We start from the raw sequence: 24,696 nt of genomic DNA on the forward strand, positions 1-24,696 counted from the left end.
CATTGACTCTGTTTCCCTCTCTATGGACATTGCTCGATCTGCTGAGTATTTTCACCATTTCCCTTTACAACAGGGGTTCCCAACCTGGGGTACATGTACCCCCAGTGGAACATTTCCACTTTTCAGGGGGTACATTGGGTCTGAGAGAATAACCACTACTGTACAATACATGGTGTTGTAATCTGTAGTCAGATTGCACAATGTCGTGTTTTTTTTAATCCTTAATTTTTAGGGGTACACGGGAACCTATAAAAATGCCCAAGGAAAAAGGTTGGGAACCCCTCCTTTACAAGCACAAGTTTATTATGAAGTGACTGCGCATACAAAACCAGATGAAACAGCATTTCTCTGGACCACAGTGCAGACACATACACATATAGTACATCGCACATAATAATCACATAGATACATAAAATATAATATAAAATAAATATGGATAAATATTTCAGAATTATTTAATTTTAGAACTCCAATATCTGTAGTTTTTCAAATATATACATTTTTAAAACTTAAAATGAAAATTAAAGCATGTCAGAATGAATGAAATAAATCAATTACCATGCCTGAGTAGCTGATTGACAGTTACAATAACTGAACATATTGTTAAATGGATACTTGTACTTCAAATGACAAGCTTTTGGTATGTTTAATGTGTATCTACTGCTTGAATGTTATAAATTTATGTCAATCAATGCCTGAGTTGTGACATAGCTATCTATCATGATTAGTTATGGGGCCATGCAACCCAGACAGCAATCTCTGGATATCCATGCCCATCAACCTTTCACGCAAAGTTACAGTTCCAATTACATTTAGACAAACAGGACATACCATTTGCCTCACTTTTACTTTGACAGGAAGTTCATTTAACTTTCATTAACTGACCACATCAATTTGGCAACTAATATAAATGGTCTAGAATGATGAAAATTTTAACTATACCTCTCCTTTTCTTGTTGTTTTTCTTTCTTTGGCATGCATTTTCATTCAACTGTTTCCTTAAATCTTCAACTTCATGGTCATTGATATATTCATTATCATATTTGTCAAATAAATCCAAGTTTTCAAAACCTACAGCAAGGCTTGTGGCTGAAGAAAAAAAAATGAAAGGTATGGTTTACAAAGATAACTGTAATGGATAACCAAGTCACTGATCAAAACTCAATAATTTTTACGTTACAACCACAGTGTACAGTTTAGTAATTATAGGATAGCTTCCTCACAATTCCTACTGTTTTAATAGAGTCACAATATGTTTATTTAATGTAAGTAGCAGTTCCCAAACTTTTCAAGCCAGGTTACCTTTGCTCTGGGTATTAAATTCCAGAAGGCTGCTGTTTTGAGCAGTGGGCAGAGTTTTAATTTTTCTCATTCATTTCCACTTCCCTTTCTCTCCTATCATGCATCTCCCCTCCTGCTTGATAACTGTTCAAAACAGTAGCCTCATGGGACCTGATTCCAAGAGCAAATGAGAGCACAGAGGTACAGAGGTAGGATCAGTAATGCAACAATCACAATATATTGCTCTTCACTCCTAACATTTCAGCTTAATTATGAAGGAAGTCTTATTCCAAGATGCGGACTGCAATATATGGATACTTAAAGTATAAAAGATTGCTTTATGATTGCTTTAAAATTGTATTAGGGAACACTATTTCATGAATACAATAGAGCATATATAATGATAAGGTCTTCAAAATCACCATGCAATATGGCTACATTATTTTAAGCCACTTGTTCTTACATTACCAAAAAAACTTTGATTTTATGTCATAGGAATAAACAGTAATGACAGAGTCTGTTAAATCAATATGTTAATTATGAAAGGCATCCCTACCCCAAAAGGAGATCAACTAAGGACAGGTCCAAATTTAAAACTCTAGATTTGAGTTTATCTGAGAGTGTGCATTTCAAAAAATAAGTCATGTGAGTAGGGAAGTGCGGTGTAACAGTTAGCACAATGCTATAACAGTGATAGAGGTTCGAATCCGGCACTGGAGTTTGTACATTCTCCCTGTGTCTACATGGGTTTCCTCCAGGTGCTCTGGTTTCCTCTCACCCTTCAAACACGTACAAGTTAATTGGTGCATGTGGTCAGCTCGGGCTCATGGGGCAGAAAGGCCTGTTACCATGCTGTTTGACTAAAAAAACGCTCTTACTCTTGAACACCTCAGAAGGGTAGTTGTATTTCAGCCTTGGAAAATCACAAACCTTTCAGTCGCCTTGTGTCAGTTGTGGGTGCACTGGGTCTAATTCTTTCTTTCACTTGTTCTTCAGGTAGAATAAGAGTAATATTTTCTGAATTTGCAGTGACATCATGAATGAAATCTTGAGAGCTGGCTTTGTTTCTTGGCATTCCTGTTGGTGAATTCTAATTTAAAAATAAAAAATAACAGTGGGAAATTAGTACAGAAAAAAATCACCTCTTTATATGTAATACTAACAATATAAGCACTGAAGTATTTTGGTTTTCTCGGATTTTTCAATGCTCTCCTTAGCAGACTGCTTGCTTATCCTAATTTAAAAAATACTTTAACCTTCACATCGACTCTGAATAATTTCCTTCAGATTCTCTGTCCCCAAAAGAAGCAAATTAACAATAAGTAAGTTAACAACTACACACAAGGCGTTGCCTTGTTTCCTTTACCATATTTTCACAAATAGACTTCTAGAAATGATTTTCAGACAATGACCAACATCCGTTTGACTGGGCAATCATTCTGGAGCAGACTGGGAGGTCACTCTTTTGAGCACCTCGGCTCTGTACGCTGCAATAGTGTGGATCTCTCAGTGTCCACCCATTTCAATTCCCCATCCCATTCACTTGCTGACAAGTCCGTCCGTGGTCTCATGTACTGCCAGAGTTAGACCATCTGGAAATTGTAGGGCACCATCCAACCAGATAACATAAATATCGACTTCTCTGGTTTCCATTAAAACCCCCCACCATCACCACTTCTTCCTCTGTCACCATTCCCCCAGCTCTCTCGCTCTTTCCTCCCCTCCCCCTCTGTCTCCTTTCACAGAGCCAAAATCAATTCTCACTTCTCCTCTTATCAAATTGGTCTGGACTCCTCTCCTTCCCATTCTTCAGTCTTTATTCTGAAGCCTTCCTGTTCTTTGCTTATACCTTGAAGAAAGGGTTAGGCCCAAAACTTCAATAATATATCTTTACCTCTTATGGATGCTGTGCGACTAGCTGAGTTCATCCAGCATTGCTGTGTGTTTTTACTACATTCACAGTATCTTTTGTGTTTCATTCCTTAGTTACAGGAGTCTCAGGCAAAAAGTGCTACTTTCATTGACATTTTGCAGAGCCAATCTGACTCTGCAGTTGGGAATTTCCTGGTCAGAGTTCATCTATATAATGGTCTGTAGTCCACCTCTTTTGATAACAAAAGACGCCTTACCTTTGGAGATTGAGGAGGATTTTGTTTCCTTGGCTGAGGCGGAAGAAGCCTCATTGTTGTTGATGGCACTATAGGTGATTGAGGTTTTTTTGGAGGACGAGGAGGAGGTAGCAAAGTGGAGTTTTCATATCTCCTCAGCATGTAGTAAATATCTTTACTGATCTCTTCCACAATGGTTTTTGGTGTAGGGCATGGAATGTGTGCATCTTGTCCTTGTATTACATGAATGGTCATGCTTTCTCTCTGAACTGGAATCCTGAAGCATTCAGATGGACTATCGAATAAACTGATTAGCAGGCAAGGATCTGCAATTTCCTCTTCAATTCGCAATGAGGGGAAGGCTACTAAATTGTCATTGATAGACAAATCTCTCATGGATACTTTAACATTAAAGGGAAGGCTAAATTGTTTACAAATGTCTGAAATATCATACTGTTTTTTATCATGAATGACTTCCACAAAGTTCCCTTCCATATATGTTGGAAGAAAGACTTTTTCATGGTCCTTCTCTGCAATTTTCTCACAAGCCACAGCTTCAATTAACCATTTCTCTCCTTTGTGGCTGACTTCAATACTCTGGTGATAATGAACAAGAAACTGGTCTCCTACACAAACAGAGGCAAGCTCTGCATACTCAGACACAAACTCTTTCATTGCAATGACATGCAAAGATTCATTGTTTTTTAAGGCAAGCTCCAAGTCGTACACAGTTGGGAACTCCCTCGGCCTTCTTTTAAATTGACCCTTGTAGCTTTTGGGGATTAAAAAATGCTTTTTATTTAAATCACTTCTGTTCTCAGATGCAATTACTGTTTTGGAAATGTATTTACTGTGAACAACTATTTGTTTTCCTATATTCAATGATTTGTAAATGTGCTGACAATGAGGCCACTCAATGATTTCAGCCAACAAGGGGAAGTCTTCATTCCGTCTTTCAAAAATGTAATTTAAAGACAAGGGTTGTACAAAGGAGTTGAGGTCATACGTTTCTGTTATATCTTTAACTTCAACATCCAGATTAGATGGTATGTGTACAATATCCTCTTGGACTGTAGAAAAAGAGAAAGCAATTCAGCAATTTCCTTCATTAGTACAGAGAAATAATATAGAACAGTAAAGCAGAGGAATGGGCCATTCAGCCCACAGCTTGCCTGCTGGCTATGATGCTAATTTAATCTAATTACATTCGCTTGTATGTGGTCCATATCCTTCTATCTCTGCCTGACTGTCTCTTAAATGCTGCCGCTGTATCTGCTTTCACCATTTCCCCAGTAGCATGTTCCTGACAGTAAATATACTTGCATCACACATTCCTTTTAAATTCCACTGCCCTACCTTAAATCTGTGTTCTCCAATTATCTACCCTTTGCCTCTCATAATTGTATACACCTATCAGGTTGTTCCTCAGCCTTCAGGGCTGAGTTTGTCCAACCACTCTTTGTTGATAATACTCCAATTCAGGCAACATGGTGGGGAACCTATTTTGCACCCTTACCAAAGCCCACCCAACCTTCCTGTAATCCGATGATCAGAACTGCACACAGTACTCCAAAAGCGGCCTAACCAAAATTTGATATAGGTTCAACAGGCCTTCCCAATTTTTTATGATTTATGGTTTGACCAATAAAGGCAAGAATGGCTTCTTTACCATTGCTGTTGTCAGGGACCTATGGACTTGCATCCCAAGATCCCTCTGAGCATCAGTGCTCTTGAGGGTCCTGTCATTTACTGTATACTTTCCTCTTACATTTGACCTCCCAAAGTACAACACCTCACACTTGTCTAGGATAAGCTGTATTTGCCATTTCTCTACCAATATTTCCAACTTATCTGTATCCTACTGTATCCTTGGACAACCTTTCTGACCCAACTCATCCAAATATTGTGCAACCTGCAAACTTACTCAACTGCTCACTTACATTTTCAGTCAGAATATTTATATATAGGTTTGTATGTGTATATAAAACAAATACCAGAGGTCCCTGCACTGATCCCTGTAAAACATCATTGGTCAGGAAAACACCTCTCCATCACTACAAAGGCCACAGCAAATTTGAATCAAACCATTCAGTCTTCATAGATCCCATTCCTTAATTGTCTTGATCAGCCTACTTTATAGGACCTTGTTGAATGCTTTACTAAAATTTATGATAACCAGTTACAATTATTTGTAGCTCAGAATAAAAAATCAACATCATATCTTAATTTCATCCTTCCTAGGCTTGTTTTTATTTAGGTCTCCATGAAGCATGAATTAAGGGGATGTGATGAACCAAAAAACCTTTCTCTGTGTTATACAATGCTGTGAGATTCTACTATCTAAGCTGCATTATATACAAGTGAGGAAACAGCCAGATAGACTGAATTGGTGAGTTTTGATGCAGCTTTCGATTTTTTTTTTGACATATATATTACTTCATGTATATTGCCATTCATACGAATAGGAAGAGCATCGATAACTACGGTGGACTTTGATGTCCAGCATGGAGAGGATGGACTGAAAGGCCTAACTTCCATTGAATGATTATGATTCTGTAACTCTGGGAAGGAAATTAATGTTACATCCCCTATTGATACTGATGCTGTCAAGTGGGCAAATGGCATGAAAAGACAAAAGTGGATCCTTCACAGGACTTGACTGCTGAATCCTGATGAGGATATACCCAGAGTTTGCATACATGGAATGATTCAAGTGATTCTGCTTTAAAGCTCCCCCCCCCCACTCCATTTTTGGTAACAAATTAATTGTAATTAAAGTACTTTCTGTTTGCCCCTCTCAAACATTTTACTGGGCTAAAAATCATTGAAAGGAATGCACAAAAGAAGAACATTTCCAGCATTATGGTAAACAACAGACAAATATATTTTGCTCACATTTCATCATTGCTTGTATTTCATAGACAGGAAACAGACACATTTCACTTTGTAGATGCTCACTGTAAGGATTCCCTTCCCAGTGAGCTGTAGTCTTCATAGGCTTCACGATGCGTCTTCTATGCTTGGTGAGCTTCCACTCAACAATCTCTTTCAGCGTATAAAACTGATCATCCTCACATTCATAAAATGTTCCTTTGAATGAGAGTGGAATTCTTAATGTTTTACTTCTTCCTTCTTTGACAACTGTGCAGTTCACATGTGCCTTTTCATTTATTTCCACCAGAGAGTTTAGCACAATGTGTTCACCTTCTTTTACGAAGACATCGTTCACCAAAATATCCACATTGCTCCGGAAATGTGGACGGCCCAAGTGATTGTCACCAATTTTTATTGATTTTATGATGTCACTAAAACTAGTATATGGGTATGGGTCAACAAGGAGTTTGAAGAAACCTGGTGAAAATAAAATCAGAAGCTCCATGTTATTTTTCCCACCTAGAAAAAACTGTAAAAATATTATTCCTTACTTTCTTGTTTATAATTCATAATGTATCAGTTAATGTATGCATTAAATACACCAGCAATTATAAAAGCAATGGCATAATGTAACTTCATTGAAATTTCCACTTAAACCTAATTCAGACAACAAAACAGGCATCAATGGAAAGCTGAAGGGAAGGTTAATGATTAATTTACTGAATCTACTTATTAATCAGGTATCTTAAAAAAGGTTAGTGCCAAATTTATTTTTTAAATCACTGGTACAGATGTAGTGAGAATAATGGTGAGCCTTTTGTTAATGCCTTACATGCAGAAATCCGAAGTTGTATTTCCTTTTCCTCCACTAGGGAATGCTGTTTGGCAATGTTCTCTGCATCATCTACAGAGCTCACCGAACTTTAGTGGATAGAATATTTTCATCGGTCATCAATATGTATTTGGGAAAAGTAGGACAAATTAGTACCCCCAGCTATTTACAGATTATTCTCAACTCAAAATAAGCCTCCAAAGATATAATGTTTTTATATGACATGTACTATATTTTTAATATAGTACTAAATTATAAATTTGATTAACCACTCTTGGATTTTTACATATTTAAATTTTAATTTAGAAATACTGCATGGTAACAGGGCCTTCAGGTCCACGAGCCCATGCCACCCAAGGACATTCAATTAACCTATAAACCTCGTACGTTTTTGGAAGGTGGGAGGAAACTGGAGCACCCAGAGAAAACTCACACAGACTCAGGGAGAATGTACAAACTCATTACAGACAGGGCTAAATTTGAACCTGGGTCGCTGGCGTTGTAATAGCATTACACTAACTGCTATGCTCAATGTGCTGCCCCTAATCTAGAAAAAAGCTGAGTGCATTGCTATTCTGTTGTGTGAATATTCAAAACGAAAGAGCTGTTTAAAATAATTAATTTTACTTTAATTTATAAGTGTTTAATGCACCAAGTTCTCATTATTCTAGGACAGGGACAAGGACATCCCATGATAATGAAAAATGCAAATTCCAATGAGACTAATGATGCTAAGTCTGGAATGACATATTGGGGTCAACCCCAATATAGATAAAGCAGCATCTATGCAAGTTTCAGCTTGTATGTAAAACCTTCCCCCACCCCCACCCCCCCCCCCAGTGATGATCCAGACTCCAGTTCCAGTCAAAAATCTTTCCACCTTCCAGACCTACCTGTATTTCAGACCCTGACCTTGCAAGCACACAAATCGAAAATGGTAAGCCAATAGATAACAAGGAAATGGAGCATTTCATCTTCTATAATTTCTCTGGGTCCAGGATATTCAGATAAGGCCCATTCAATCTCACCTGATAACATAAGCCTTACAATTCTTGTAAATCTTTTCAGCACCATCTCCGGCTTAATTATAACTTCCACACGTGGGGCGATCAGAACTGCAATCTATCCTCCGTGTGAACCAATGTTTTGTACAACTGAGGTGTGACATCCCAACTTCTTGTACTCGGGCAATAAAGGCAAGCATGTCATATGACTTCCTTGCCACCCTGTCTCCCTTTGTTTCATGTATCCCTTGGTCTCTTTATTCTACTCCCCAGGGCTTTGCCATGCACTGTGTATGTCCTGGCCTCATTTAACTTCCAAAATGCATTATTTTGAACTTTCCCCAAGTTAAATTCTATCTGCCTTTCCCTTGACCACGTTCACAGCTCATATGCATTCTGCTGTCCACTACACCTTCAAGTTTAGTTTCATCTGCAAACTTACTAATCACCCCACCTGTATTCTTATTCAAATCTTTTACACTTATCTTAATTTATATTTTCCAGTACTTTATCCTCATAGATGGAAATAAGAGTTATTTAAGGCAAATATAGGTGGCAGAGTTCATATGTTTGCAGATGACACTAAAATTGGTGGCATAGTGGACCATGAAGATAGTTGTCTAAAGATTCCAATGGAATCCTGATCATTTGGGTAAGTGGGCTGAGGAATAGCAAATGGAGGTTAATTCACGTAAATGTGAGGTACGTCATATTTTGGTACGTCAAACCAAGACAGGAAGACATAAATGGTAGGCCACTGGAGAGTGTTGTAAAACTGAGATCCCAAGGAGTGCAGCACCATAGTTCACTAAAATGAGCAATACAGGTAGTCAGGGCCATGAGGGAAGTGTTTGGTATACTTTGGTTTCATCAGTCAGGGTACTGAGTACAGGAGTTGGACTTCATGGTATAGTTGTACAAGATGCTGGTAAGGCCACATTTGGAGTAATGTGTGCTTTAGGAAAGTTGTCATGAAGTTGAAAAGGGTGCAAAAAATATCACAAGGAGGTTATTGGGGTTGAATGGCTTGAGTTAAAAGGAGAGAATGGATAAATTAGTACTTTTGTCTTGGAATGTAGGAGGCTAGGGTGGTGGGAGCAGTGGTGGGGGGGGGGGGCACAGGTAAGGTGAATAGTCCCAGTTTTTTTCCCGGGGAGAGGATTCTAAACCAGAGGGCATAGGTGTAAGGTGAAGAGAGGACAGATTTAAAGGGGACCTGAGGGTAATTTCTTTGGGTGGTGAGTATATGGAATAAGCTGTCAGATGAAGCTCTAGTGACAATTACAGCATTTAAAAGACATTCGCATAGAGGCATATGAGCCAAACATAGGCCTAAGACACTAGGTTAGTCAGCGATTGTGGTTGGCATAGACAAGTTGGGTCGAAGGGCCTGTTTCCCTGCTTTGTAGCTCTTTAAATCCAAAATCATTCCCTTGCACTCCTGTTCTTGTTGCACACAATTTGCTAGAGAAGTCTGCCTTTCATTCCAAACAGCATGTCAAACATTGTTAGAAGAACTCAGTATCTGTGCAGACAAAGAGATAGTCATTGTTTTGGGTCAAGATCTTGCATCAGGACAACATGAAGCACCTAAAGTACTCCACAACCAATATACCTCTGATGTATAGTTGCTATTGTGAGAAGAGAAACACATTCAACTCATGCCCATAAGTGCCACAAAAAGCAGTATGATCATCTTTCTTTAGCAGGCTTTTTTTTTTAATGGTGGCACTGCCAGAGCCTGCTGCAACAGCAGCACTGCCACTGGTACAGACCAGGGAGAGTGGAGACACTGCACTGTTCTGAAGGGTTCAACCACCTGGTCCTAATACCCGCATCTCTATAAAGGCCATATCTTGCCTGTTAAAGGAGCTGATAGTGTTTTTACTTAAAATCCCATAACCATGGGGTCTGTGCTTGACAACAACCACAAGGGGTTGCAGCTGGACTGGCACAGGACACCAGAAACAGAGGTAACACTCCCCTCCTCCCTCCACTGTTGAGAAGGAAAAAGAAAAGTGATGACCCATAGGATGATGACTACGACAGAATGCCAGCGAGAGGCTCAGCAGCTGAAACTTCCTCACGGGAAGGTGACCATGGCAGCAGACCAGTGAGGGGCTAAGCGGCTGAGTGATCCCCACCTGCTGCAGACAACTTACAATCAGGGGATCTGCATGAGCTGCAGGCTGTTGGAAAGTGGCTTATGGGAAGGTATCAAAACCAGATTGCGTGGGTGCTGAGGGTAAGAAAGGCTCCTGAAGGACCATGGGAGTTGAAAGCTTCCTGGTCATTTCGGAGGTATGGATCTGGAGCTCAGATTGCTGATGAAGCAAACAGGAGTTTGTGCCACTACAGAGGCTGCAGGAGTTTTGGGGGCGAATCCACGGACACTCATTGGCTCTGAAGGGACTCTCTTGTGCTGCTCTTTCTCCTATTTTAGGGCACCAGGCTCATGGTGACTCTTTATTTGCCTTACAGCAGACAAAAGTTAAAGTATATCATGTTTGTTACATTTTTAATGTATTATTATGTGACAATAAAAGGAAGCTTGAATGTTGTATAAATATTGAGCAATGCTCTATTTCTCAAAATAGTGTGATGAGAAATTTTAACTCCATCGAAGAAGGCTGCAGAACTTCACTCTATTACATGTGACTACATTCATCTAGGTGTTAGAAAGAAATGATTTCATAAGTGGTTGCATTTACTTTTTGCAGAAACAAATAGAGCTATGAAAGCTTACATAAACCTTATTTCCTCACGTGAAATGTACAACACATTTTATTATACACATGTACCTGTGTTTTAGTGTTGGACAAATAATTCATCTGGCTTCAGCCACAACAGCTTCCAATTTTCTAGCACCTTAAGCCAAGTGAAAAGTATAACAGCTCTTCTCAGTAGAGATCTTACTGGGGAAGATGATAAAAAGGTGAAAAAAAGTTAAAAGGAAATGGAGAGTTTTATTGAGGGAGTTGCACATAAAACCACAGCAGCTGAACACACAGCTGGCATGAACTGCATACGCATGTGGTTGTCTGAATAAGTGACATTTTCAGAGGTTTCAGGAAGGAAGAGGTTGTAGAGATAGGAAGGATCAAGGCGAGAGAGAAACCTGGGAACAATGGTGACAATTTTAAATATGGAGTATTTCTTAACTGGAAAGCAATGGAGGTCAGTGAGGGAAAGTGAACAGGACAATGCAAATTTTTAGATGATCTTAAACAACATAAACCTTACCTGGATAATCCAATGGCAACTCCACTGTGGATGAGAAATTGTTCCCTTCAATTAATTCATGACTCATGGCTTTAACTTTGACTATTTTTAATCCAATGACCTTAATAATTTCTCCTGTGCTCAGGCTACACACTTGTCCATTCATTTCATATTCGGAACCTGGAGGAAACATTTTCAGATACTTTCCATTATTTCTCACAAATTTAATTTAAACAATTTAAGGATTACAATATATATTTTAACTAATGTAAAATCAAGATATGTAATTCATATAGAATCTCTTGGTGCCTGCCACATTGACCACCGCCAGTGGGCTGATAACGCCTCAAACCGTGCATCTTGGCGCCTCACAGTTTGGCGGGCAGCAGCCTCCTTTGAAGAAGACCGCAGAGCCCACCTCACTGACAAAAGGCAAAGGAGGAAAAACCCAACACCCAACCCCAACCAACCAATTTTCCCTTGCAACCGCTGCAATCGTGTCTGCCTGTCCCGCATCGGACTGGTCAGCCACAAACGAGCCTGCAGCTGACGTGGACTTTTTACCCCCTCCATAAATCTTCGTCCGCGAAGCCAAGCCAAAGGAAAGGAATTCATATAAATATGTTTCTCATAGGTTAAAATTAAGACATTAAATCACAGGAAGATAATAATTCAGAATAGCAATTAAAAGATATTAAAAGACAGTCTCAAGTATAATACATGGCCCAATATACCCCAAACAGCACTGTAAAATATCTGTTGAATATTATAGCCTGTATTTATATAGTGAATATAACATACTTCATTTAAGAAAACTTATCATGATAAACTAAAGTGAGATATTAAATAAAAGGCTTAATCAAGGTCTGAAAACAATAGAGATACAGAGACAAATGTTTGTGGAGGGAATTTAGAATACGGAAGCAACTTCATTATCATGATACATTTAGGAACAATCAGGAAGCCAGGATTTGAGGATCACAGAAACCTTGACAGAGGTAGGACTGGACAGGAGGATGGAAAGTGAGAATGTGGAGAGGTTTCAAAGCATAAGGGAGGATTTTAAAATTAAGACTACTTCATCGAGATTTATTTAGGCTAATGAGTTCAGAGGCTACAGGCGAAAAAGGAAGCAGAATGTTGTTTGTTCTCAAGTTTATGGAACATAAAATGAGTGCATTAATACAGCTGATCCCCATGTTACAGCTGTTCAAGTTACAGAAATTCACCCTTATGAAGTTCACAAATTGCTCCATAAAATTTGGGATATGGAATAAAATTCGCTCTCAAAGAATTTGTGTGGTTAAAAAGTAAATCAACACTATTTATTATTTTCAACATACATTTCTTTACCCAATAACAGGCGATGTGGCTTTGTGTTACGGAGAATAGTAATTTAGACCATTTTATAGGAACGCATCCGCCTGCCCCAATAACATGGACCTTATTTAATGCAATCCCAGACAGCACTGATTCATTATAATGTTCCTCATACTTGGGTCCAAACATCCAGGGATGAATAGCCCCCACCCTTTAAAAAGAACATCTGTTTGGGTTACATAATGTTGCGCTGAAAACTGATGTGAACCCTTTCCTTTCCCAGTCCTCGCACACAATTGGACTGGAATATCAAGAGAATATGCATGCAGAGGCATCAGGTAAGGGTGGTTTTGGTCAGGCCAGAGTGAGTGGTATAGCTACTCAGCACTGTGATGGTTCTATGTCCTTGCTATTGCTAGGCACCAGCAGGATCTGCTTCATGTGCTGGCAGAAAGTTCATTGCTCATGGTCTGACTCATCATCACCTGATGGATGAAATGAATTGTTGCCTCTCCCTCTTTTAGTATTACTACAGTAAAATATCTGTTGAATATAATAGCCTGTATTTATATAGTGAATGTAACATACTTCATTTAAGAAAACTTATCATGATAAAGGAGTAACTAAAGTGAGATATTAAATCAAAGGCTTAATCAAGGTCTGAAAACAATAGAGATACAGAGACAAATGTTTGTGGAGGGAATTTAGAATACGGAAGCAACTTCATTATCATGATACATTTAGGAACAATCAGGAAGCCCAACAAGCTCAACATGATAACACCAACTTGGCATGAAAATATATGATCTGAAGCACATTCTGGGTTCAGGTGTGACATGAAGGCTTCACATAGTTTAACTGATTCTGACAGGCTGCAGGGAGAAAGACAGAAACAGAAAGTAAATCATAAGTTGAAATGTATGCGTAATTTAAATATTATAAATCATTTATTCAACGTGATTTGCCATTTATTTTAGATCAGAAATAGATGCACATTTATCTATTCGATGTAAAAAGCAAGTGCATTTACTGGAACCACTGTATTTTATTTTCCAGCATATTTTAAGCATCTTCGGTTAATTTATTTTTAACTCTGAACTCCAGTCACTATTGTACCCATTTATTGATAAATAATTGCAAGATTTTCATTATCACCATTCTATCTAAAATTCCTAAATTTTACTAATTGTCAGTTAATGAAATTCTGCAGCCCATGACTAACTATTGATGGTTCTCAATGAATATTCATAATGTTTTATGCATCCTGAAACAGGAAACACAATTTGTAAATCATTGTAGAGGGAGAGAGGGAAAGAGAGCAAAGAGGGAGAGCAAGAAGATGAGATAGGAAGAAAGATGGATGAAGAGAAGAAATGAGAGAGGGGAGGGAGGGAGAGGTGAAGAGAGAGAAGGAGATGGAGATCCAACCTCAGCAAAAGTTTCCATCATTTATGGTACATTGTTTGAATAGTTTTGGAAATAATTTTACTCATCTTCAAACTGTTCAGAGGAGCTGAGGTCACCATATAAAATTCTTAATGAAGACACTGACTTAAGAAAAATTAATTAGGTGGTGACATGGATTGGGATTGCTTTTTTTTTCTCCCTGAGTTTTCTGCACATTCCAAATTATTGTCTTTGCCCTTTTGCTTCTTTCCTGTGTCAAAAATTAGATGTGGATCCATTCAAGATTGGAGTTTGGAACTAAATTTCATAGTTCTATCACAAATAAAATATAAATAAAGACCGGTTGAATGGTCTCCTTGAGGGTTGAAATGTCTCTTAAACTCAGGATGGCCTTACCAGCAACATTCATTTTGTGGAAGTATATAAAACACTGCCTTACATAGTGCATGAAATATTTACTGATTAATTTGACACAGATTAAAATGTCGTATAACATATTGCATGTCATAACGTGGTCAGATTGTTCCTTGACAAAGCGATTTGATGCTGGAATAAGTTGGATAAGCTAAATGACAATTTTTAATTCTTGTATTTTTATTGACAGGTGCCTTTTTCAAAGGATTTCTTATCTTATTTATTCATTAGCCTTTACTTTTTACCACGACATCAATATAGAGATTTTCAATTATACCACTTATTTTTGTTAATAATCTTGTTGGTTTGATCTCTTTTACTTTTAAAATGTTATTTATTGAATCACGATGCAAATATTGAAACATACAATTAATGAATAAAACAAAAACAATTATAAAATACATACATAATATTTTAAAACTAACCCCCTACAACCCCCACCCCCTTCTCTAACCCACCCACCTCAACCCACCCCCCCTAACCTACCCAAAAAAGAAAGAAAAAAAGGAGATCACTCATAACAACAAAATTCATCAGTTAATTACCATGGTTTGGAGTAACCCTACTACTGTGCAGTGAGGGGATTTAATAATTCAACCCCATATAATCGAAATACAGGCTCCAAGTTTTACGATAAAAAAGATAATTATCAAGTAAATTATATGTTATCTTCACCAATGGAATACAAGACATCAACACCATATGCCATCTCTGAATACTCAAATCAATCTCATTTTTCCAAGTAATTGCCAGACATTTTCTAGCCACAGCTAATGCCAATCTCAAAAAGAAATCAGAAATCTATTTAATTTTAATTCTAAACTGATCCTCAACTGACCCAACAAAAATACTAAAGGATCTAATGAAAATTTTGCTTTCAGAATAACTTCTAAAAATTCCTTAAGTCTATTCCAAAAAGGTTTCACTGTTTCACATGACCAAGTAGAATGCAAAAAAGAACCACATCCTTACAACATCTAAAACATAAATACGAAGAGCTAAAATTATATTTCCTTAATTTTTCAGAAGTTAAATATAATTGATGAATAAAATTATAATGAACTAATCGATACCCTACAATTTTAGTCATACTATCCCTACATAAATTCATTCAATCATCCTGAGATATAAGTATTCCTAAATCATTCTCCCATTTCAATCTAGATTTATGCATATCCGGCTTAAGCATTTTATTCCGTAATAAAGCATACATATCAGATATAAATCCCTTCTTATCACCCTCAGCAAGTAAAATTTCAAACTTAGACCATCTAGGTATCTGTAAAATATAACCAAAATTAACCAACAATAAAGCTTTAATTTGGTAAAAAGAAAAAGAGTATTTGAAGATATATCATACTTCTCTTTCATTCTTTGAAAAGAAATAAAATTTCCTGCTTCATAACAATCTTGCACCATTTTAATACCCTTTTGATCCATAACTTCAAAGTTGATTATTAAGTGTAAAGGGGAAAAGCTTATTTTGATACAATGGATTTTTACCTGAAATCTTACATATTGAGTACCTATGACTTCATTTTTTTTATACCATAAATCCATTAAGTGTTTCAAAACAGGTAAATTATAACTACTCAATAACTTAGGATTCCATCTATAAATAAACTGATCCAACTTCTTCTCACCAATTTGAGATAATTCAATATTAGCCCAAATCAAAGGTTTATCTATTTCAAACATCCTATTAATAAATTTCAATTGTGCTGCATCATAATAATTTTGAAAATTAGCAAGTTGCAGACCTCCTAATTCATATTTCCAAATTAATTTCTGTAATGACACCCTTACCATTTTATCCTTCCATAAACATTTCCTCACCAAGGCATTTAAATCCTTAAAATTTTTTTGAGGAATCTGAAGATTGAAACAAATACCGAATTCAATGAAAAATATTCATTTTAATACAATTAACTCTTCCTATTAATGTAATTGGTAAATCTTTCCATCAATTCAGATCATATTTAATTTTAGACAATAATGGAAAATAACTTAATTCATATAAGTGATTATAATTACAATCTACCTTAACACCTAAATACTTAATCTGATCCAACCATTTAAATTTCACAATATGCCTACATGAAGAATAATCAATTTCAGCTAATGACATAATCTCACTCTTTTCCCAATTAATTTTATAACCTGATGTCTCACCATACTGTTCAAAATTATCATGTAAACTCCTCAAAGAATTCTGAGGTTCTGTTAAATATATCAAAACATCACCACAAACAAGTTAATTTTAAATTCATCAGATTTCACCTTAATACCTTTAATATTACTATCTTATCTAATCTCCTGAACCAAAGGTTCAATAACTAATGCAAATAGAGCCAGTGACCAAGGACAGCCTTGTCTAGTTGATCTGGTCAACATAAAAGGTAAAGATAACTGTCCATTTGTCACAACTCTAGTAGTAGGACTTCTATATAAAGCTTTAATCCAACCAATAAAAAAAAGGTCAAATTTAAATTTCTCTAAAACTTTAAATTAAAAAAACTCCACTCTACTCTATCAAAGGCCTTTTCTGCATCAATGAAATAACCATTGGTAGGTTGGATCTCTCCCAAGAAGTATTAATTAAAGAAATCAACTTCACAATATTTTTTCCCAATAACAATTTTTAATAAAACCCACCTGGAGTAAATTAATTAAATCTGGTAAATATTTAGCCAACCTATTAGCCAGAATCTTCACTACAATTTTATAATCAACATTTAATAACACAAAATTGGTCTATAAGATCCTGCTTTCAATGGATCCCTATCTTTTTTAAGAATAACTGTAATAATTACTTGGGAAAAATAATCGGAAAAGAATGAACCTCTATAGCCTGTTTCAATACTTCCATCAATAAAGAATTAATAAGTCCTGAATTTTTTTTACAAAATTCAGAAGTAAAGCATCATCCCCTGGAGACTTCCCATTTGGCATAGATTGAAGTGCATCTATTACTTCTTTAACAGTAATCTTTAATATTTTAACCACTCAAAAAAGGTAAATCCAAATTAGATTTAAAAAATTATAAATTTTAATCTCATCCTCCACAACTTCATTAATTTCCTGAGGTTTAAATGTAATCATTGAATCATATCTAATAGCATTTATTGTTCTAGAAGCTTATTCCATTTTTAATTGTCAAGCAAATACTTTATGAGCTCTTTCCCCTAATTCCTAATACCTTTGTCTAGTTTTTCTGTAATAACTTCTCAAATTTATGTTTGTAATGTTTATTTTCAAAAAAAAAGCTGTATTTGATCTCTTATAAATGAACAAAATTTGACATTTTTCAACAACAAAGAATTAAATCTCCATCAATATATATTATCAATTCTCTCTGAACCAGTACATGTTATTAATAACAATAATCAGACAAAATCCCACTCTTACTTTCAGCCTTCAAAACCCAGCCTTGCAATTGTGCTGATACCAAAAATAAATTTATTCTAGAATAAGAATCATGTTGAAATGAATAAAATGAAAAATCTTTCTCTTTAGGATTTAACCTTCTCCAAATATCTATTAAATTCATATCTTTCATTAACACCATTAATTGTTTAGCCATTTTAGTCCTAACTACTGTTTTTGGAGATTTATCTAATAATGGATCCAAACAACAATTAAAATCACCTCCTACCATAATTTTTTCATATGCTTGATTTAAATTAAGAAAAGAATCCAACATAAATTTCTCATCCTCTATATTAGGATAAACAAAGCTGCGTAAAGTCCAAGACTCAGAAATTTTTTTACAATTATCAAAAGTCTACCAACTGACTCAATAACTGATTCCAATTTAAAAGTTAACTTTTTATCAATCAAAATAGCAACTCCTCTTGCTTTCAAATTAAACGAAGATACTATAACTTGTCCAACCCAATCTCTTTTCAATTTCTGATGTTCCTTCTCAAATGTGTTTCTTGCAAAAAAGCAACATCAAATTTCAATTTTTTAATGTATGCCAACACACTTTTTTCTTAATCAGATTATTAAGCCCATTAACATTAAAAGTAGCAAGATTTTTATTAGTCATCATTACAATTCATTTCAAAAATCACTTTACCACACATGATGAAACTCCTCTCCATGGCAAGCACATAAAAAAGACTAAATAATCTCCTCAAAAGAAAAGACATATATTAAAAAAACACCAAAAAACAATAATACTGTACTACAGTATTACCCCCCTCAATTATGCAGGAGTGGCCAATGACTTTGGAAGGATCAGTAGTCAAACCACCCCCCCCCCCCTTTACCGGAACAGAACAAACAAAAATCAACAAATGATTTCAAGTATGATATCCTTCCTCCAGATCTCTATTAACTTGATCATTGTTGATATCAATATCAATCAACTGCTGAGATTCCTTCTCTTGCCTTCCATTCTTCCCCTTCTCAACTGGAACAGACTGTTGTAAAAAGCTTTCTTGACTTTTCATCTGTTTATTATCCAGTAGAGAATTGGCAAATGTAAGAGCTTCGGCAGCATCACTAAAGAACTGAGATTGAAAGTCTCCATAAAAAACAAAGTACAGCAGGATATCGAAAAGCAAATTTGTATCCTTTCTTCCACAAAACAGCTTTAGCAGAATAAAATTATTTACGCCATTTAATAACAGCTTGGCTCAAACCAGCATCAAAGAAAACTACTATTCTTAACTACCATGGGGCCTACCAATGATTGCTTCTCGCATTTTGAACTGCAATTCTTAAGATCAATTCTCTATCCTGATAGTGTAAACATCTAATCAGGATAGAACATGGAGCTTGACCTGAAAGAGGTTTCCTTCGATGAGCTCTATGCAATTCCAAACCATTCGCAAAATAATCTTTCCCAAAAAGTTCGGGAATCCACTTCTGAAAAAATTGAACTGGATCTGGGTTTTCAAAATCTTGCAGAAGCCCAATTTGAACATTGTTCCTTCGACTTTGATGCTCCAAAGCATCAATTTTCTTCAATAAATCATTTCTCTGAATTTCCCAACAAGTAAATGAATCCTCCATCTGACCCATCTTTTCTTTACATTGTTCCACATCATCCTTACAGACATGAAAATCTTTTTAAATTTATCTTGCACCTTATCCACCATTTTCACATACTTTGCCACATCCAACTTAATAGATGGTATCTCCCCCTTGATATCAGCAAGTTGTTCCTTCATAGATTAAAAAAAACCTTGATCCATCTGAGTTGCCAAATTTTCTATCTGTTTAGATACATCAACTTGAGATGGTGGGTCTGGAGAGTCAGATTTAAACTTTGTTGAAACCTGTCCAGTTATGGACCTACCCTTATATATAACAGACTCTTCCTCCTCCATACCTGGGTAAATTTCTTCTTCTTCCAGTCCCCCTCCAATGTCACCTTCTTCCTCCTCCGTCGATAGAGATGGCATTTCAGCCCGACTGCGGGTTTGGATTGCCCCTCTTGTCAGCCCAACGTCGCTGGGCTGAGAGAAGTCGGGTTCCCCCTGCAGCTCAGGCCGTACGTGATATAATGCACATGCGCAAAGTTTCTCACATATGCAGTTGCTCCTCATGATCCAGAGGAAAATGTCTTTGGACACCAGTGCCATCTTCCACAACGCTGCATAAAGTCGGCGCCGGAGTCGAATAGATCTTACCCAGGGACTGCCGTTGCAGTCTTGGGTGAGGAGGAATCGACTCTGGAGGCTCCATTTTGATGGTAGGCCCAAGTTCTTTTATATTTGATAGCTGTTTAGAAATTGTTTTTTTAAACTGCTTGACCTTTTGTTTTCCTCATAACTGCTTTCAGAATATATCAGCAATACATTCAATATTTTCTAAAAAAGTATAAAAACTTTAAAATTGGGTTTTTAATAGTTCTGCAAGGGGGGAGGTTTTTCCACGTCTTCTCCCTACGCCACACACCCCTGGTTTGATCTCAAGTGCTCGTTTGATCTTCTGATGTAGATTTTTGCCATCCAAAAATGAAGGAACTAATTTATATTCTGCAAAATATTTTCACTTTAATGCTCTTTCAATTCTTTCAGTATTAAATTCCTCAGTTAAGCATGTGTCATTTTCTCCACACTCCAGTTAGTATTTATTACATTTCAATGCAAATTATAATTAAAGAAATAGAATGAATTAGATTTTATTCTGTGAATAAAATACCAAATCCCAATTTTTGTGTCAATAGTTATACCAGCTTTAGTCTTTAGTTTTATTAACCAAAGTTCAACCAATGAAATAATTCATAAGAAAACATGACCATGCATCACAGACCATTTTCATTTCGCTCCCACTTGCACACTCTGCTACTTATTGGACCAGAAGTCTTTGTTTTTTTGCATTATTTTATTAAGTATAAATTTAATTTGGTTGTTCAAAGTTTAATGCATAATGTATGTTAGGAATGAAGTGACATTTTTGTGATTTTCTTTATTTGTTACTTTCTGACCTTTGATAACATTCAAGAAACTCTTCAGACCCATCCCATCTATCCTTTGATTTTAATTACATTTAAGTCTCTTCTCCAACTAGAAATTCTGGATTGAGAAAATTAACTAATTTCCAAAGAGAGTGTTCTGCAACTTGATTATTGCAACAGACTGACACTCCATCCACATTGTTGAAATATTTGTAGAGAACTCCCATGGGATGGTTAACTTAAAACTACTGGAATAACCATAGGCATAAAACCCACAAAAAACTGCTGTAAGAAGATGAAATGCATGGAAATAGAACTGTAGATTTAAAAGGTGATAGCATCCATACCATGCATATTCTAGAATTGGATGGCAGGTTTTGCCCAACTAATTGAAATCCAGGATTTTCTGAAAAAGGCTGAAAGGAGCCAATAAACCCTCAATAGTTTTGCTACGAGGCCAAACAGAAATATCACTCATTCATCCCACAGGAATCAGTGAAAAAAAATGATCTCAGCTGAACAGGCAAAGTAAGATAATGAGCATTTTTTCAATTCTTGAGTCCCCAACCAATGGAATAATTTCTCCTGGTTTATGCTTTCATTAACTGGGGTCTTTAACTTATTGTCTTGCTCTATGAACATCTGGCAATGTTAACAGCAATTACTTACCCAATCCTATCAATTTCTCCTTCCACTCTGAAAGGCAGATATTCATATTTCCTTCACTTTGGCTCTTTTGTGTACTTCCCTTGACTATTTCTTCTTGAAGAACAATTATATCCACAAGGGGTGGTATGGTTAGCATAGTGGTTAGTGCAATGCTGTTACAGGCCTGGGGTTTGAATCCCACATGATCTGTAAGGAGTTTGTATGTTCGCCCTGTGTCTTCGTGAGTTTTTCCCAGAGGCTCTGGTTTCTTTCCACCGTTCAAAAATATATGGGGGTTGTAGGTCAATTGAGTATAATTGGGCGGCATGGTCTCGGGAGCCAAAACGGCCTGTTACATTTAAAATTGCTGTATGTTTACATTTAAAATGTAACATTTAAACAAGGACACCATTGAAATAGAGGTGAAATAGAAATTTTGTGGCCTCTTAAAGTAAGTCACCAATGACCTACTTCAAGAGACCACAAAATTCAGGTGGAGATACTCCACCATTTGTAGAAATAAAGCACCAGTGACTAGTTTGTGTCTGAATCATGATGTGGTCACACTTGTATCTTTCTGACCCATACATAATCTTTGTCTTTCCACTGCTTGACTGAGTTGATAACCCCAAGAGTTACTGTACACCCATTTTAACTTTACAAATGTCAAAGCATCAAAGTAAAGGGGTAGGGAGGAGAAAGGTCATCAGAATTGATAAAAAGGATTATGAGAAAGACGATGATCTCCTGCTCTGGAAGGCCTTAGAACATTATTTGTGAGGACAATAGCATAGTTGAGACGAAGACCCTATATCCCCTCAATCTAAGAGGTAAATTGATCAAGACTGGTAAAACTCCTCAGTTCCTCTTTGATGATCATTACCCATTGGATCTGATTCCTCACGTAATTGGACAGAGAGGCTCCAGTTTAACATTTTCCTTTAAGAAATAAGAACAGCAACATCTATGAAAGAGAAACAGAGTTAATGTTTTAGGTTGAACACCTGTCACTCAAACTAAATAAAGTGAGGAAACAATTTTGTTTAAAGTTGTAGAAGGGATTGGCAGAAGAAAAGATGAGGCCAGGATTTCAGAGGGGATCTTAATGTTTACAATATGTCTGGTTACCAGATTAAGAAGGGAAGCTGAAGAGGGATAAAACAAACAAAAGGTCACGTGAAACCTGTGAAATGCAGGTTAAAGCTATTGCTGAAATGAAAAGGAGGATGCTGGAAATGCCCTGGACACCAAGGAAAAGAAGAAGTGGAGTTAATATTAGAGATGAATAACTTGGAGCAGAACAGGCCAGTATTGATCTAAACAAGGAAATCAAGTTACCTGAAACAATTAAATGTGTTACTGATATGATGTTTCTTTTTATTGTAATAAATAAACTTGAGTTCTATTAAAACAACAATATTTATTACCTAAAGCAGAAATCACTCAGGACCATATGGATGCATCAATGTTGAATCCAGCTGAGCTGAAACAACTGGTGTATGATTCTCTCTAGTGGTCAGGATGATCACTACCACTCTATCATTATATCCCCTTTCCTTCAGATGTTTAATCTAATGACATGACACACAAATACAGTATTCATTTCAATTTAAAGTTTAACACAAACATAAACAGCACCAACTTTTTAAGTGTGCAGTTCTTTTTCTTTTAGAGAGTCAGTCTGTCAGGTGCTTTGATAACACATGTGGATCTTCGTTACACAGGTTTTTGTCTCGGCTCTGCTGGTCCACTACTGTCGAACACTGGTGGTGTTTCCTCTGTTGCTGTGCAGGCTGGATCTTGCAGAGTCTCTTGCATTTTCAGCAGGCTCTTTTTATTCCATCTCAGTATTTGACCATCCTTTGTTCTGACTGATTAGGATCTTGGATTTACATCCTCCAGAACAGAGGCCTTCTTGTCCCAAGTGTTGGAATCAGTGAGTCTCACTGTGTCATGTTGTGCCAATGGCCCTAAGCTTCTTTCTGACTTGTCATAGTTTGCTCTTTGTCTTTTAGGCGAAAGGCAATAAACATTGTGGAGGATTCCACACACCCCTCAAGTAAACTGTTCACTCTTCTGCCTTCTGGTAGCACTAAGGCCCATATATGTCCAGATTGGGCAAGTTTTTTTTTCCTCCAGGTCCTCAAACTCCTGAATTCCCAGAACAGATGTGCACAGAGTACCTTAGTAAAGGGGACTCTTACAGTGTATGTCTTAATATTTAATATTTTTTGTGTTTAACTTCTATTTTAACTTGTACTTATGTAAATAAGCTCAGTGATCCTGGAAAAATGTTATCTCGTCTTTACCGTTCGAGCATCATATAAATGATAAATAAAGGTGACTTGATTTGACATTGCAGATGCTTTTGTTTCCATTCAACATCTCTGTTCTTGTTTTTGTCTTCAGAGAAGGGAAGTGTGGTGTGTAGTTTACATCCCATCAGAAACTCAGTGGGTGACATGACATGTTCAAGTGGTGAAGCTCTGTAACCCAATAGACCTAGATACAGATCTGAGCCATTGTCTAGTGCTTTCTTGAGCAACTGTTTAACTATGTGAACTCCTTTCTCTGCTTTACCTTTTGACTGTGAATGCAGAGGACTTGAAGTCACATTTAGAAAATCTTACATTTCAGCAAAGTTCTGGATTTCTCTACAGCTGTAGCATGGTTCATTGCCACTGTAGCCAATTTGAGGAATTCAATGTCTTGCAAAGATTGATTTCATATATTTCATCACACAAACAGCAGACATAATAGGAGGGTATGCAATCTCTAGATAGTTCGATAGAAATATAGTTGTTTTAAAAGAAACTGGTGTTCTTTTAAAACAACTATATTTATTAGCTAAAACAGAACTCACTCCAGACCCTGTGGAGGAATCCAGCTGAGCTGCAGTAACTAGTCTCTAGTGGTCAGGATGGTCACTAACACTATTATTACAATGGAGACTCTCTAACCCTGGTAACTCTGTCCTCACTTTTTCAGTCCCTGACCTATGACCGTGTTCCATTGTGACGACTGGTCATAGCTCAAAATGAACACGTCGTAAGTATGTATGCATCCTTGTTTACACTGTATGGACTCAATTTAAACCTGTAACAACATTCCTCACTGACCCATCTTGATACATATTGTGCTGCGATTCATAACCACAATGTATATCGGAATATA

General features: G+C 36.7%; 1 protein-coding gene across 6 annotated transcripts in view; it reads right to left on the minus strand.

Annotated features, from left to right (window-relative positions):
- The window catches only part of themis (thymocyte selection associated), an 85,558-nt gene that overhangs the window by 9,321 nt on the left and 51,541 nt on the right, over positions 1-24,696 (minus strand). For 2 of the 6 annotated variants that reach the window (XM_069886973.1, XM_069886974.1), the window contains exons 2-8: positions 16,269-16,334; positions 13,429-13,513; positions 11,343-11,501; positions 6,285-6,740; positions 3,411-4,459; positions 2,212-2,371; positions 943-1,089 (exon numbers count right to left, since the gene is read on the minus strand). In XM_069886973.1, the coding sequence (XP_069743074.1) occupies positions 943-1,089; positions 2,212-2,371; positions 3,411-4,459; positions 6,285-6,740; positions 11,343-11,501; positions 13,429-13,459 (2,002 nt within the window). In that variant the 5' untranslated portion in view covers positions 13,460-13,513; positions 16,269-16,334. The remainder of the gene's footprint in view (positions 1-942; positions 1,090-2,211; positions 2,372-3,410; positions 4,460-6,284; positions 6,741-11,342; positions 11,502-13,428; positions 13,514-16,268; positions 16,335-24,696) is intronic. The other 4 variants (XM_069886972.1, XM_069886977.1, XM_069886976.1 and 1 more) reach the window with 3 other exon arrangements.

The sequence above is a fragment of the Narcine bancroftii genome, chromosome 6 (genome assembly GCF_036971445.1).
Source record: "Narcine bancroftii isolate sNarBan1 chromosome 6, sNarBan1.hap1, whole genome shotgun sequence".
Classification (NCBI taxonomy): Eukaryota; Metazoa; Chordata; class Chondrichthyes; order Torpediniformes; family Narcinidae; genus Narcine; species Narcine bancroftii.